We start from the raw sequence: 17,947 nt of genomic DNA on the forward strand, positions 1-17,947 counted from the left end.
CCCTTGTCCCTACACAGTCCCTTATTAAATTCCCATTGTCCCTAGAGCTTCCAACCCGTGTTAAAATCCCGTTGGTTCCCCGATTACAAAGACCCATTTTTGACATTAAAGTCCCATCGTACCTCGTTCGTCTCCCATTACTACTAATTCTGCTTGTTAAATGATCATCAAATATCCTCAAATTAAAAATGTAAATGAGAAAAATTATCAGAAGAATTAATGATAGGATTTGAGAAATCTCAGATAAATGTTTTATATTCGTTGTTAAGATGGGACATATTTTCTGTCCATATCAGTGAGGCAGGTGGACAGGTAACCAGTTGTATGGAAGGTAGATCATAAATGCGGTGGGGGTGGGGGTGAAGGATGGGAGCATATTGTCTGTCCACATAATCAGGATAAATGAACATGCAGACAGTGATATCGAGAAAAGATAATACATCTGAGGGGAGGGGATATATTTTCAGTCCTTATCACTGGAAAACGTGGACGTGCAGACAGTGATATGGAGAATAGTTCATATATGTGCCTTTATTCCGTTATATACTTAAAAGTAGTTTTACCAACATTATAAGTTTTCCTATATAATGTATTTCATTAAGTTGAACCATTTTATATTTTATTTTGGATGTTCCATCTACTAAAATTCAATTTCATTGTATTGATGTTTTTATTCAATACAAGGAATCAACCTATTCGATAATACAATTTAAATGACCCATATTTATTTACAATTCTTTATGGGATGGAAGCATATCTGATGCATAATCAATATTAAAAATCGTACAAAAATCAAGTAAATAAATTACAGGTCCACCCATCTTCTCTCCAAATAAAGACGTCAGTCGCTACGTGGCTCGTCCAGTTGCACAAGATATCATACTTGACTGCGAGGCCCGTGGCTATCCATACCCAACAATCACATGGCTGAAAGATGGAGTAAAATTGGACACTGAGGATGAGGATTCAAACGTAATTGAAATTATTATTATTATTATTATTATTATTATTATTATTAGTATTAGTATTATTTCTCTCTTACACATGCTTCTTATGGTATTTCGGGTTGGTCTTTCTCTTGACCACCTCCCTCTAATCATTGTCGTTGTTCATCAATTTTCTTCTTCTTCTTCTTCTTCTTCTTCTTCTTATTATTATTATTATTATTGAAAACTGGCTTAACTTGACCATCATTTATGTTTTACTATATGAAGATTAGTTTCTCTGTTATCTATTTATCTAGCATGGTTCCTTGAGCTGAGCAAACATTTAACATTAATATAGTTTAAGATTACTTTGCATCCCAGAGAAAGTTTACATTCCTCATCATGATGCATCTCTAAGGAGGAAAATTGAAAGTGGTGGCAGCCCGTTTTGTTTCTAATCGGGAAATGAATAATAGAATCTATGTTGGGGTTTTGACCGAGACAAGGAAATCTCAGTCAAGAGGTTACATTATTTGTCTCCCAACGAGGCTTGCCGAGTGCAGAGATATAATATAACCCCGCGACTGGGTGTTCCTTGTCTCCGTCCAAATCCCAACGTAGATTATTTTTCTCACCCAATATTTTCCTTTAAAGTAAAAAGAAGTTTTCATTAGTGCAATATAGTTCACGTCCAAATGTTCACATGCGGCTCGTTAATACAAATATGTTAATGAGGGCTGTGACGTGACCGCTGCATCCAAAGTACATAGTTATACGAGTGAGCAAAAAAAAAAAATAAACAACATTAAACGTTGCATAGCAATGAGGTATTATCACATTTATTATATGGATGTCATATGGAATTAACAATAAATAATTAATATTTATTACAAGAAAATGTTTCATTTTCATCAGTTCCAATTTTGAAAAGTTATCTTGTAAGTAATAAAACGATACGGGGTACACAGTTGTATTGTAGTTATACTTAGTACCAGCCGTAACGAAGAGAACATGTTGCATTAGATTATTCTTGGGCAATTAAAAATCTGCGCTATTATTGTATTTAACTCTCCTTTTCTTTGGAGGATGTAAAACTGTTTGTGTCTAACTTGTGTTGTAATTAATATTGATTGTAAAATTACACCCGTGTATGAAAAACCCTCCAAATACGGACCCTAGCGGATAACCATGTGCTGAACTTTCAAGTTCACGTTTTCTTTGAAAATTTATTTTTTTTCTCTTGGAAATATGGCAAGTACTACAGTGAAATTTGCTTATGGATTAATGTGTTGACGGATAAACGATTCCTTCTGGCTGGTAAGTTGTTGTTGTTGTTGAGTTTAATTATAGTGGCCTGCGCACAATTGTGCATGTGTCACATTTTTTTCTGACTGCACCGCAGCCTGCTATTTGTTCCTGGGGAAGGGAATGGTGCCGCCTCCCCCAGGCTTTTATGGGTTCAAGGAACCCTGATTGTTTGGCCTCAATCTGTGGGTCCATAAAGGTCCCTTCACATCACTGGTTTTATTGTTGCATTTGCCTGGTGTTTCTTGCGGTTTTTTTTTTTTTTTGTTTGTTTTTTGTTTTTTTTAGTATAAATTATCTCATCATTACAAACGACTGAATCTTAAATACCATTTGTTCTGTTCAAAAAATATGTCTACATACGCATTGAGATAGAGAGGAAGAGACAGAGAAAAACAGACAGAAAGAGAGACACAGAGGGAGCAGTGAATATTACCAAAAAGTAATCTCCTCTGATTTGTCTGATATCAAAATTATCCAAATTGAGACACCAATGTTGTGGCGTCATGTATCGACTGGTGATTTATGTGACAACTATGGTCACAAACTTAAGTAGCAGAAAACAAGCAAAATCAACAAGTTTTATATTAAAAAAAACAACAAACAATTTAATTATTAGGTTATAAACGAAACAGCTGTGAGAGGAAACTTCCAGTACTTTGAAGTGATTCCAAGCTAATCTTTATACAGGTCAATGAAAGTCCTAAATGAAAGAAAAGTTCATATTAATTTTCAATGCCAGAAAGGTATTGGTCCTCCAAGAACCATAACATTGTAAAGATGGCGCTGTCCAGAATTCCTTTGAATAATTTATGACAGTTCTAGAATAATAGTATAGTGCAAATAATGTGCACTTCATATTTCACTGAACAGTCCAAACAAATGTTTTTCCTCTCATATAATTTCTAAGTACAGCATAAAGCACGTATGCAGACGTACAACAAGAACACAATAAGTGTGAATAACTCCAAAAATTGGAATGAAGCAAAACGCTTAATTTTCTGTTTATATACACAGTATATTGCGACTGTAACTCGCAATACTTCCCACGTGACGGCATACACTACTCAATTTGCGTCGAATTGGGCCCGTTCACGTGACCTAGCCCAACCAATGGGAAGCTGTAGAATTATTCTCGAAATGTCGAAATTCCATCAGTCAATGAGAAATCACGCCATATGCACCATTTTTAGTCTTATTATTTAGATTATTATTAATAATTGTCAAAACATACGTAAACATTTATTGATGATTCCGATGCAATATTCTACTTTTAACAGATTCAAGCCACTTGGGCCAAACTTAACCCTGGATATTTTGTACACATTACAGCCATGAATAAGAATGATAAAAGTTAGAAAACATTATGTGAAAGGAGTTTAAAAATAATAGATAATCTTAAAACTTAGCAACATTAAATTTAAGGATATATTGCCAACTGTAAGTAATGCTCAGTCTCCAACAATATAACCAACAATATAACCACATTAGTAATGTGTGGCGCAACAGCCTCAAATGGGGCCTTGCAGCCTCCATGGGAAATTAACAAGGGGGTAGCTACGGTCTTAAATGGGAAATTAACATTCAGGCACCCAAAAGCCTCAAATGGGACCATGTAGCCTGAAGAGGACTTATAACCTCAAAACGGTAACAGTGTTTCAAGTGGATGACTTCATTAGAGTGGCGACTATGTAACAGTGTTCGAGTAGATCACTATGGATAAGTATGGAAAATCCTGTGTGAAAAGGATTCATAGATTTAACATGAGAATGGGTTTAAAGGGAAAAAGGATTGATGGGGTAAAACGTGTTATATGGTCAAACGGGAATGTGTTGGGGATTTTAAGTTGGAGTTGAAAACATTGACATACACAAATAAATGCACACAAGCACACACACGCATTAATAACCAACAAACACACAAAACACTTGTTACACTGTTGGTTGACGACAGAAACCATGGTACTCTAGTCTGAAGACGAATGTTGTAGGAGAGAGAGAGAGAGAGAGAGAGAGAGAGAATAATTGGTAAGAGTCAGAAACTCTGGCTACCATTTATTATTCTGTTATATTTTGCGGTATTATATGACAAGGAGAAATTAAAATGAGCTTACATTGAATTTCTGAAGACAACAATACATCCTATGTGCGAAATGTTCATGGGAAATTGTTTTCATTCATCAATTTCATAAAAGAGTAGTGTAATATTTATTTTCGAGTGACTACATTAACATTAGCTTTGTACCCAATTCCAAAATTAAAGGAACATCATGTTTTGCAGCACACGCTTTAAGATTACAATGTTACAGTATTTCCATAAAATCATGCCATGTTCAATCGGCAGTCTAAAGTAGACTGACTACAAAATATCATAGATTGTGACAATTGTTCTGAACGCATGTTGTGACTTTAGAATGAGACTGATGGATAGGATGCATGTTTAAAATGAGACTGTGGAATAGGATGGATGTATGTTTAGAATGAGACTGTGGAATAGGATGGATGCATGTTTAGAATGAGACTGTGGAATAGGATGGATGTTTAGAATGAGACTGTGGAATAGGATGGATGTTTAGAATGAGACTGGAATAGGATGGATGTATGTTTAGAATGAAACTGTGGAATAGGATTGATGCATGTTTAGAATGAGACTGGAATACGATGGATGTGTAGAATGAGACTGTGGAATACGATGGATGCATGTTTAGAATGAGACTGTGGAATAGGATGGATGCATGTTTAGAATGAGGCTGTGGAATACGATGTATGTTTAGAATGAGGTTGTGGAATAGGATGGATCAGACGCAGAGTAAGTTTTAAAAGTTTTGTGCTTGTTTGTTTGTTTTCTTTTCTTGGAAAACGGTAGATTGAATGTTATAAAGGTTTTGCATAACACATTACAGTGTCAGAATAGGACCATACATGTATTTGCTCTACAATGATGGTGCGGAATAGGGTGGAGTTTACTCAGGCTATTCTTATACTGTAAAGCAGAAGGTCTGTATTTAGCGTGCTGAGATTTTCTTCTCAGGAAAATGGTAGATTCAATGCTAGAAATTTATATCGTGACATATTGCAGCGTTGAAACATAACGCTCTTTGAGGGATGCACAAAGCTAAGATATTTTTCATGCACAAACGTACCTCAAGATTTATGGAAGAAGACAAATCGTTCTAAAAACAATTTGAAGTTACTAGTGAGTGAAGCAAATTACGGAACAAATGTAACAGTTCTTGTGATTACAAATCACATTGCTTGAGGTATTTTACATTGGGGACATATACCATTAGGATTTCAATTGAAATCGTTTTATAAGAAATTTAGTGTGTGTCTGCTTGTGAAACAGTTGTTGTTGTTGTTGTGGAGTTTAACGCCATTTTGCAGCACATGATAGGCTATACATGGCGGCCAGTATTAATGGTGGAGGAAGAACCAGAGAAAACCCCGGAAAGAACCACCGACCCACGAGAAGCTACTGGCAAGCTTTCTCACATACCCACATTGGCTGAATCTTAGACTCGAACCGCCGCAGAGAGGTGAGATGGCAGTGATCCGTAACGAAGAGCGCTTTAGACCACTCGGCCACTCGGGGCCCCGCTTGTGAAACAGAATTGACAATATGAGAGAGAGAGAGAGAGAGAGAGAGCAAGTCAAGGAATAGTTTATTGCTACTTTCAAAAATATCACGACACTTGCGTTTTTATGGCATATGTTTCTTAAGAAATTTAGAAAAACACACATCCCACTTAGAAAAATATATCATTAGGACGAATTCACTTTTCTTGATAAAATACAACAAGAGTAAGCTGAAGGCATAGTCGACTAAAATCCTTCCTTCAAAGACGTCAATTTACAATTCTCTCAAAATATTATAACCAAACAATGCAATAAGACTGATCAAATTTCCAGCGGTCACAAATTGTACGATTTTTCTTGCGTTAGTTTTATTTTTATCAACTGCTTAGTGGTTAGGCGTAGAAAAAATAGGTCCGATCTTGTCAAGTCACTTCGAAGCGATCGCGGTAAGAGGTGCATTATTTTTTCTCAGGTAGTGTGGCAAAATAATGCCTACGCTCTAGCCTTTTACCATTGCCATGCAGACAGACTGGATCGTAAATTTGCAATCTTGTATTTTATACTGTACGAATCTTTTTTCCTTACCACACTACATACAGAACTGTCACATTATTGGTTTGCGTTTCGAAACGGACACATTTACTTTTTACTTGGACATTTTGTCATACACACTATTAAACAGGCAGAGACTCTGTGTGTGTGTGTGTGTGTGTGTGTGTGTTGTAGTCATATCGCTACGATATCTGCAGTGCGACAGTTTTAAGTGATGTCTAGCACTGGGGTATTATGCCACAGACATGTAACAACATGTCCCTGTCAATCACATTTTCCCGACATCAGGCCAGCCAGTCCTAACACTAACCCCTGGATGCTAAGAACCCAACTACACAAATGCTAGAACCATTTTTATAAGTCTTTGGCATGACCTGCAGGGTCCGATCCCGCGACCTCTCCTATCTGAGGCCAAAGCTCTAACCATTTAGGCCACCGTAGCGGTGGCAAGGCGGTAAAAGCTCCACTATTTAATGGAAGTTTTTCTAACTAGTCAATGTGGGGATTTGAATGAGATGAAGATTTCTGGAAAAGTTGCAATCGCGTGTGTTTTAGAAAAAGGCAATGATCAGACAGAAGCTTTTCTCGTGACACATGTAAAGTGGAGAGTCTTTGCAAGTTTCAAAACTAAAGTCACATAGCTTTCTATTGCTTGTAGACATTTCGACTTTAGAAAATGTCAAGTATAACAAATCATTGTCGCAAACAAAAGTAGATATAGGGGCGTGGCATTTGTTTTTTGGATAAATCCAGTAAACTTTGTAGCACACCTGCTGCCTTCATATTCACATCGACGACAAAAACATTTAATACTTTTCATGTACGTTTAATGGGTGTTCAAAGTCACAAGCTTTTAGCGTAGAGTTTAAAAGAAGGAAATGAAACTTCCCAATAACACCTTCCACCCCACCAACTATACCATTCAAGATATCATACACACAATCCAAAATGCCCCGTGTAGTGCCTAAAATTCCGCATCAACTATCAAATGAAAAGGATGTAATGTAAATGAAGAAGATGAAACCGCGCAAACATAACATCAATCATATCACCTAGACAATCCAATACCCAATACAGACTAACCAAAATGCCTTGTCTAGTGTCTCCTTTCTAGCTATGGGAAGAAAGCGGTAGGGGTGAAGGACAGGAGAAGAAATCACACAAACATACCATCCAACACACCAACTATGCCATCCTGGATCACAAACGCACTAATCCCAACGCCTTGTGTAGAATCTAAAATCCCACACCAACTATTAGAAGATAGATGTATTGTGTAAAAGGAGATGAAATCGCATAAATATACCATACTAACATACCTATACTATCCAACACCCCATATTTACAATCCAAAACTCCTTTTGTAGTCGCATACGCAAACTATCAGACCAAGTGCGAAAGGTGTTTAAACAAACTACATGTAATGCAAAAAACCTAATATCTACTATCTCACCTCTACCATTAAACAACCCATACACAATACCCAACACGCCTCGTATTAGCATAAAATTTAAAGAAACGAAATCTCACAAACATACTATCCACTACACTATAAATATCATCGAATGCCCCATACACACAATCCAAATGCTTTGTGTAGTGCCCAAAATCCCAAGCAGCTGTCAGAAGAAACGGGTATTGTGTAAAAGAAGGAGAAGAAATAGCAAAGTTATACTCTCCAAACATACCTATACCATCCAATACCCCCTACACACCAACAATCCAAACCTACACGTACTATCAGACGAAAGGGTATGGTTTAAACGAAGGAGATGAAATCACATAAATACACTATCTTAGGTACCACTTATACCATCCAATATCCCATACACGCAATCGAAAACGCCTTGTGTAGTCTTCACAAACCAACTATCAGACTGATATGTAATGGTTGAAACCAAAGATTGAAATCTCAAGAAAGTACTATTCATGGCACCATCAATACTTTCCATTAATCTGAAACACTCATATGCACGCACACTACAAATTGCCTCGTACAGTCTCCACACAACAACTATCGGACCATACTGGGAAGGGTTGAAACAAACTACATGTAATCAAACAAATATACTATCCATCACACCATCTGTACTAGCCAATAATCCATACACTATGCAAAATCCCTTTATTCCATCATTCAATTATGTGGGTGTGCGAGTGCTAGTGCGTTGAAGTCACAGTTTAGTAAACCAAAACACAGCTACGATGGATGGTCATACTGCCAAATGCTTTGTTGTGTGTGCCTAGAGTGTGTACGTGAAGGAAAACTCCTTCGATTTCAATTTTCAGAAAAGACATGACACATAGTGATAGCGAGAGGCAAAAGAGCATATATTGATACAGTATCAGTTCAAACACAACGTATACCATTTCGAAAGTCAGCATGTTCATCCACAAGTAGTAACTTTCAAATACAAAATACTAATCAACATTTTGAACAGGAACATATTTACACATTTGACGAACTTCTAGAGGCAAAATCGACATACACTGACATAGGTCAATTAGCCATCGATACACACTACGTTTACTATCTAAACATAAAATATAACCATATTGTTCACAAAGCTATTCTTCTACTTTATCATCATTTCGAGCATACACTCTATCAAAACAAGTCACTAAATGTTCTAAGGGATATGTAACGCTTCGTTGATGAAGAAAATATACACAAAACTGTCCATACACCATGGAAGCGGTTCCTTGGAATCTCACATTATTGAATCGAGTCGATTTTGCATTTCTTTTCATAAAGGCAATGATGCCGTCTTCCAAAGGCGGAGATCCATAAAAATCGAAATAACCCACACTGTGATCGTAGGGAAAGTAGACGGCCACACAAAGAGTCCCATTTTGATGATTGCAGTCGGTACTGATGGCATAGGCTTGAATGTCTCTAAGTTTGCCAAGAGGGTGGAATGACTTTATTTTTGTGGTGTTTAAGTTCATCTTTATCACACACTACAGGATTCCAAGAAGCGGTGTACGAACTGTGCGTCTGAAGGTAGTGAAGTTCCCATGCATTTTTTCTTTTTCTTAACAACGAATCACCAATTCAAACCAGACCTTTGACTTGAAAATATTTTTCAAATAAGGGGCTCTACGGTGCGTATCCATACACTGTGACAAGAGAGCTTCGATGTGCTGGATCTAAATCTAAGGGGAGCAATGGTGACGGAAGTCTTTATACCAGTGATTCACCATTTTCTCTTCGGAGATCAGACCCCAAAATTTGTGCAGATACCCTTCCAATTTTTTCTTCTTGACTCGTCATCATACGTATATCATGTTGAATCTGACTGGGGTGATCGTTTTGACATCCAAAACAGTGTTCGTGGGTCAAAGCTGTCATTCTGTCAGTTGTGTACTTTAGCGAAACAGGGGATTATAAATTCTTCTGATTCCGGCCATCTCGACATCATGACAATCTCCTTTTCTTTTTCTTGTTCTAGCTCAACGACATACTTGTCACCATCTCCATGTATGCCTTCTATTCTAATGCAGACATATTCTTCCATAGCTTCTAATAGTTTAAAATCACTTGTCTCATACTGCTGATTTCCTGAGTATTGTCAAATTGTGCATGCATGATGACGTTTACCGTGTTGGGTAGAGCTTCTGCAATCTGAAGTTCCACACAAAGGTAGGCGAATTTTATAGGGTGATGTTCATCATCGCTGCTTTGGTGACTGGTATTAGTACCTCACTTTCCGTTGGCTTCATACAGGGTGAATAAGAGCTCAAGTACCTTTCCTGCTGAAGTTGGGTTCTAAGGGTCTATCACGTTAGATTGAGCATCTCAACTTTCTTCTATCTTGGACACTCTGTAGTTCTTAAACTCGAAATAATTTTAATTGATGGTTGCATATCTGACCATGTCGACGAGTAAATGTATGGATAAAAGACCTTGGAAAGAAGATATTCGATCTTTGATCCAGCGGCAATGAAGATCTTTACTTCCATTCGTTCTGCTCAAAGTGTGGCTGATGTCGTTTCCCACTTTGGGTAACACTTTCAGACGGTGAACTTAGTGTCGGGCTTCTTCGATGATGATCTTGTACTTGTAAGCATGAGCCATCGAACGGAAAACCGTATTACTTTGATTCAGTCTCAGGCGGACATCAACTACGCTCAGCAAATACTTGTCTTGAAACCACATGTCCGAATGAAAACGACCTCTTGCGTCCTTGTTTGAGCTTGACTCAATTTTCGTTAAATCCCATAATGTGGTCTGCATCGTCATCGTTTATCAATTATGTATCCTTGAACGTATCCAACGTGTCAGGTTTCCATATCTCAGAAGCATCCAGATGCGTGTTCTTGGCTTTTTTCCGTACATAGAGATTTTCTAGGTACGCTTGGTAAGGGTAAGTATCAGCGCTGCTGCTAACCAGTTTGTTATTCAAGTACCAATCAACTAGTATGGCATCGACAGCTATATTAATGTTGTCCACTTGGGGAGAACTTTGACTATTCAGATCGATGTCCTTTCATTTCAAATTCGATATGGGCTGAGGAGTCAAAGAGGGTATGGAATGAATTTCTACCCATTTTCTTTATTAATCAATGACGTCAACATTATCTGGCTGTTCTTCTTTTCTTAGTCTCTCTCTGAAGGGGTGTCGATATTTCTTTCAGCCGTACCATTGCTGTTTCGTGGAAGAGAAAGGAATGCCTTCATCAGCAACGTTCATCGTGTTTATAATATACCTTTGTTGAGCCAGAAGGTCTTTTCCGGTTAGAAGTAACACATCTTTGCCTGCTCTAATGAAAGGTTGTTTGAGGTTTTGTTTGTCGTTGATGACATATTGGAGAAATTCCTGTCCATGCGTCAATCGGCATCTTTCAAAGCGTGCAATCCTCGTGTCGTCATCAATTTAAGATGATTTGCACTGTAGGAATAGCGGGCTAGAGTATATCTCTTAAACAATGTCGTCGTTTTTTAACTACTCCTCGGTACAAATGATACATGACATTCAAGTCACTAAGGTATCTTTTTCAAAAACGTGCTTTCACAGTGAATAGAATATTTCGTCCCGGACCTTCTTTTATACCAATGCTGACATTGTCGAAATACATCTAACTGACTGTCAAAAATTGAGGATGTACAAATTTACATTCAACCTGATCGATGCTTCCACCATTCTCGTAAGCGTGTGTGTGTGTGTGTGTGTGTGTGTGTGTGTGTGTGTGTGATTAGGATTTTTAACTTAGCTTTAACAATCGTTCAGTCATATCGCTACGATGTCTGCAGTGTGGCAGTTTATAGTGATGTTTAGCACTGGACTATCATTCCGCAATCATTTAACATGATGTCCCACTCAGTCACATTATCCTGACACCAGGCCGACCGGCCCTAACACTAACCTCTTAATGCTGAGCGTCTAGCGTGGCAGCTGTTAGTAGAATTTTTGTAAGTCTTTGGTATGACTCGGCCATGAATCAAACCCATGACCTTCCGCATCCGAGGCGGACGCTCTGACCACTAGGCCACCGGTGCTGTGTCCTTCTCGTAAGCAACGATGGCAGAATCCACTTTTTGATGGGAATGAATCGCAGTAAAGGCGCCGTTTCCCACCACGTTGTACTCCACTACATTGGATTACACAAACATTAAATTCGTGCCTTCCTTATACTCGACAGGTGTACCAAAATGCTTGAAAAATTCCGTGTCGCTCTGAATTTCTTTCTTGCGAGCCATTCTAGAAATTCCACTGAAAATAAAATACAACACAGGACAAAAGGTATAGCCAGTATGTTGAAATCTGAAATGTCCAGAATATGTCCAGAGTATGAGACATTTTATGCTTATCGAGTATGACCTGTGCTAACCTGCTCGTCGAACATAGGGACAATCACTTCCACCAGATGCTGGGCATTAAAATAATACCCTACAGGAAGTTTTAGGGTATAGGCAAGCAAAAGCTGATCGTGACGTCACGGTGCTCTGGAGTCGTAAACAATCGGATCGTTTTTCTTTATCCAACATTTCGTGCACTTGTTCAAGGATTCGACCACAGGTTAATTTTTGGTGTTGTTTAGGACTTGCGTGGGATGAATGTATGCTAACAAAGCGACCTTTCAATGCGCTCCATGATTTAATTGGATGGCGTGAGGTAATTTGGCCTATAAACAAAACAAGGTATTGTTGGGAAACACATCCATGGAATTGTCATTATTTCTTATTCCTAATTAGACGGTGCTGCTTTCTGAGAAGTAACTCGATGTCTAAGGAGTTTTCAACGGTTCAAAAAGAGGGCTGCTGCTGGGTTCTGGAGGTGGCTGTCATTATCCGCAAGGCTACCGATATTGCTGCCGAAAGAATATTTAAAGGAAAGATTTGGTAGAAAATAACCGATCAACTGCCGAGTCTTCACTCCACAATTGTTCGTCTCCTTGTTTCGAATTCGCATTGATGATTGCTGTTCCGATGGCATAATACACCACAAAGATTTGGCTGAAGAAGACCATTTGTGTTTCAGGCACATGTTACCTGCATCACACGCACAGGGGCTGCTTTAGTAGAACTTGAAGAGAAGAACCATGAGAAGGAGCAGTCGCTGCTGTTGTGTTGAATGGTACAATGGCCATTTCCGTTTATAGTCGATGGTTGCGAAACGGCAATCCGAGAATCATAACTCGGGGGATACCTTTCCAATGCACATACACTTCCTCTACTGGTCGTTTTCCTCCTTTCCTTGATGCTTTGATATCTTACACGTCGTGTTCAGTTTTGGTCACTCGATGTAACTTGGGCAAGTAAAAGGTTCTTTTGAGCACTTTATTGTTCATGTTTTCCAATTTGTGGACGGCAGGATGGCTCTCACGCACTCGTACAGTGACAAGAAACAATTCGGTGGCCCAGTTAGGTAAATAACCTTAATCGAAGGTGCGTTTGGTTTTTCCAATGCGCATCCAATCTCCCGGCGTTAACAGGTCACGTTTCTTGGGGCAGTAGGCGTCGTTCGAAACAAGCGATCAAAGAAGACCAGAACGTTGTCGTTGGTGACTTCTTCGAGGTCGCATCCGATTTTCCGATAGTAAGATTGTTTGTAAGCTTTGACCAGGCGCGGTAAGACGTCATTTTACTTTAGGGTGTGTTGATGCATACAATATTGTCAATATTTTCAAATACGTTCTTTTAAAGATCTTTGAAAACATTCCAAGACGCTGCCTTTGGTTTCGGGATTCTTGGTGGTGAAAAAATGGATGTATCTTTTTAATTCTTTTTGAGATCTTGGTTTTGTGCATTGGTTTAGTGCCTTTGTTTGCCTTTTGGAGAGGTTGAAGTCCGCTTTCTTTCAATAACTCGGAGCTCGTTTTGGATATCAGAGGCGCGATACAAGGAAATTGAGAAAAGACGTTGATGACACAAAACAAATATATTTGGAACAGCAATTGTACTTGACCAAATGAGACACATCGCCTAAATTCACTTCCTATTGATGATTGATGCCCTCACTTTGGTTTGACTTCTGGGAGTATTTTGTCGAAAAGGTTTGTTTAACGCGTACGTCGTTTGTTCTTGTAACCATCGTCGCACCTGGCGTAAGCGTGCACTTTTCAGTTGGGTTTTGGCAGCACACTAGTTTTTAACTCCCTCCTTAACCAGCAGGATGAGCAGGATTGTAGAAAATGCTGGTGAGAAAAGGACACTCTTCAATAAGTCATCCATTGTTCACCGATGCTTTTCAAGGTTTTGTGAGGCTGACAAATACTTGGCGTGATCGATGATCCACATTTGTAGGAACCGAGTGTGGTGGTGGTGTAAAAGGTGTTCATGTTTTCTTGATTTCATTTTTGACTTCTGATTTCCCTTCTTTCTTCTTTTTTTTCATCCTTTTAACCCAAGCTTTTATTTGTCATTCTTAGGGAGTGGGGTACTGGGTCAGAAAGGACTCTGAATTCGTTTTAGGGTTGTGAGCCGACGCTGTTTTAAAGACTTCTCGTGCGTCTTGTTCTTCTTGCATCCGTGTGTCTACGTCACTCTTGGACACTAGGGATGATGTTTGGCTTTTCATTGTAGCCTTTAAATCTTTCAGAGTCGGTGTTTTGTCTAAAATGTTTTGGTGAAAGCGTTGAAAACTTTGCAAGACTTGGCCGCACCATTGCGATTTTTAGGTTTCTGACAAATCGGTGCAATCCATCAATGATTGCAATTCCTGTCACTGTAACAACTCGCTGAGATGATAACTGGGAGGTAAATGAGGGGTACATTGTTCGTTCCAATGATGGAATTCCATTCATCGTTTGTATGGTACTAATGTTAGCTTTCTTCCTTCAGTGAGATTACAAGGTACACGTATGAAGTCTTTCCAGAAAAGCTATCCTTTTTACATTTTCATGATACCGCATAACAGTGGCTAAGCAATCGATCCTAACAACACTTGCTGCAAGGGTCCTATCATTCTCACTGCACCAGAATCGTTTTCTTTTGACTGTTGGATATTTTCTTTTTTACCATTTGGCGAAAAACTTCGATGTTTCCATAAGCGTTCATTTTGGTGCTTGGATAAAGGTATCTTTTATTTCAAGACATTCAAACGACATTCACACACGGTATTGATTTCTTTAGGATCGGTTTGAATGAGTTGCTTTCAATGGGGAGGATTGGATTTCGTCAGTACCGACAACACATCCCAATGACTGGCTAAACGAGGAGGGGATAATTTCTTTTTCCTTGTTTGGAAGGCGAGTGTTGTGTATTTCTGTCGGGTAACATCGTTTTCTTTCAGGAGCAAAAACAACTGAAGTGAATCGCCTGGATTATGCGTTTTATATACTGGAATTCGTCGCCACGATTGGCCGGTACGTCGTACCATCTTCATCATAGGCACCACTCGACGTTTAGGTGTTTGCAATTAACTAAATCGTAACAGTTCTTTTTTGGATAAATCTAGAAAATTTAGTAAGATTCCCGATCTCTCTTGGACATTGGCCTTGTAGTAGGGTACCTTTTTAGCGGCACCCACTGCTTCTAAAGAAGAAGAGAAGTCGTAGCCACTGGAGAAGTTAATTTAGGTATGGGTTTTCATCTGTTTCATCAAATCGGGAAAGTCACTTGTTAAATCGGGTTTGGCCGGCATCACGAGCAATGTCGAAGTCCAAGAGGCTGGAGACAGGGTCATTAGGTTAGTGCGATGGGAGAGTACGGTTGAGTCCGATGAGCAGTGCCTCTCTTTCTAGTAGAACCCGTTTTTTCACTTTTTGTGACTTTTCTTTTTCTTGGGGCTTTTCTTTTCTTGTGTTCTGGTCGTGGCACAAAACGTTTTCTACTTGGAATGTCTTTGGGAGAGAATATTATTCTCGAGGGGGGTGTGGCTGTTTGGGCATTAGAGTCCCATTTTAGACGGGAACGAATGATGACAGCCCGAGAGAGTTGCTGCCGCCAGGTTTGAAAATAATTTGCTTTTTGGTTTGAGAATCGATTCTTGGATCGGCAAGATGTGACAAGGCCACTTTATGTTTGTCAAAAATCGATTGATCTGATGAGGGATGTGAATGATGCCTTGAAGTAATTCATACGCTATCACCGTTTTGGATTGAGTTTATGGGGTGTTGTATAGTATCGTTATGCTTGTTTAGATTGTTTGTGAAATTTCATCTCCTTAATTTATATCACACCCGTTTCTTCTGATAGTTGGTTTGGGATTTTATACCCTATACAAGGCGTTTGAGGTATTGGTTGTTATATTATTTAGCGTGTTGGATACCACGTTTATGCGATGTCATCTCATTTCTTTTAAACCCTAGCACTTTCTTCCAATAGTGGGTGGGGGGCGGGGGGTAGGGCATTAGAAAATGCGGTTTGGATAGTGTATAAGGGGTATTGGATGGTATAGGCGATACGACAAATAGTATGTTTGCGTGATTACATCTTCATGTACATCACACACGATTCATGTAATAGTTGGTGCGTAATTTTAAGCACTACACAAGGCATTTTGCATGGTGAGTATGGTGTGCTGGATGTTATAGTTGGTAGGACTGGATATTATATTTGTGAGATATCATTTTCTTCTTGTACACTCTATGCTAAAAGCGTATGACTTTGAACACCCATTAGACGTACATGAAAAGTATGTCTTATGTCGTCGATGCAAGTATAAAGACGGAACAGGTGTATTATAAACGATGTTTGCTGGATTGATCCAAACAAATGACACAGCCCTATCTTTACTTCTGTTTGTGCTAAATGACGTGTTATACTTAATATTTGTTGAAACGTCTAAAATTGATAGAAAGATATGTGACTTTAGCTTTGAAACTTGCAAAGACCTGCACGTTCCATTTGTTATGAACATATATATATCGGATCTTTGCCATTTTCTAAAACATGCGAGCTTGAAACTCTACCAGAAATCTTCATTTCATTTACACGCATAAATTCACTACTTTGAAAAAGATGTTCTTCTCTCTACCTATGTGAGTGTTTGTATGTCAAAATATCTAATTGAGAAATATTTTAGTCCGTTTCAAAACGCGAACCAATAATGTGACAGTTCAAGATTTAGTGTGGTAAGAAAAAAAGTACAGAACACAATACAGGATTTGAAATTCATAATCTAGTCTGTTGTCCTGCAATGGTAAAAAATTGAGCAGATGTTTTATTTGCCACACTACCTTAGAAAAAAACAATGCGTCACTCGTTATGAGCGATTTCACGACTAAAAATATTTTCTTACCGCGTTCGCATCAAATCGATTTCAGTGGCCAGCCACACAGTGATAAGATCTGATGTGTTTCTTTCTTCGCCTAACCACTAAGTGCTTTACAAAATATGAACGATAGAACAATCGATGGAACCTTTCTGTCTGTGTCTCTTTCTGTCTCTGTCTCTGCAGCTATGTTAATTCTCTGATTCACAAACATAATAGGTTTCTTATAAATTTATTTTGACTGAATTCCTAATGGTATCTGTTCCCGATTTAAAACACCTCGTAAATTCCAGGTTACACTACGCAGAAGCAAAACCTGATTACATTTTATTCCACATATAATACCTAAACAATATATCTATATACGTAATTCCGTGACACTTCTTCCATGGGTTAATATAAATCTTGAGTTGTGTTTGTGCATGCCAGATGTCTTAGCTTTGGGTATGAGTGGCCCTACTTTTACGCTGCAGTATGTCACGATAGAACTTTCAAGCATTGGATCGACCATTTTCCGAAGAAGAAAATAACAGCACACTAAATACAGACCTTCTGCGTTACCGTATAAGAATAACCTGAGTACAACCCACCCTATTCCACACTATCTTTGTAGAGCCAGTACACGCTTTGTCCTATTTTGGCACTGCAATGTGTTAAGGGCAAAAGTTTCTAACATTCAATCTACCGTTTTCCCAAAAGAAGAGAAAGTAAACAAACAAGCACAAAGCTTTCTAAAAAGGATTCGAGAATATCTTATTCTGCATTGTTTGACCAGTCATATTCTACACTCTCATTCTCAAGCCCACACATACGTTTAGAAAAACTGTAATAATGCATGGTCTATTAGTAGTCAATCTAATTTAGACTGCCAATAGAACATGACTTGATTTTCCTGTTCCCCAGGCTATGTCCATAAGGTGTATGCTGCAAA

The 17,947-nt window shown here is 38.6% G+C and overlaps 1 protein-coding gene across 2 annotated transcripts in view; it reads left to right on the forward strand.

The window, feature by feature from the left end:
- Positions 1 to 17,947, forward strand: part of LOC149779686 (fibroblast growth factor receptor-like 1) — a 197,535-nt gene that overhangs the window by 43,400 nt on the left and 136,188 nt on the right. For both annotated transcript variants that reach the window (XM_089940531.1, XM_089940532.1), the window contains exon 6: positions 812 to 972. In XM_089940531.1, coding sequence (XP_089796657.1) covers positions 812 to 972 — 161 coding nt within the window. The remainder of the gene's footprint in view (positions 1 to 811; positions 973 to 17,947) is intronic.

This window comes from Sinohyriopsis cumingii, chromosome 17 (genome assembly GCF_028554795.1).
Source record: "Sinohyriopsis cumingii isolate HCF-2022 chromosome 17, ASM2855479v2, whole genome shotgun sequence".
Lineage (NCBI taxonomy): Eukaryota > Metazoa > Mollusca > Bivalvia > Unionida > Unionidae > Sinohyriopsis > Sinohyriopsis cumingii.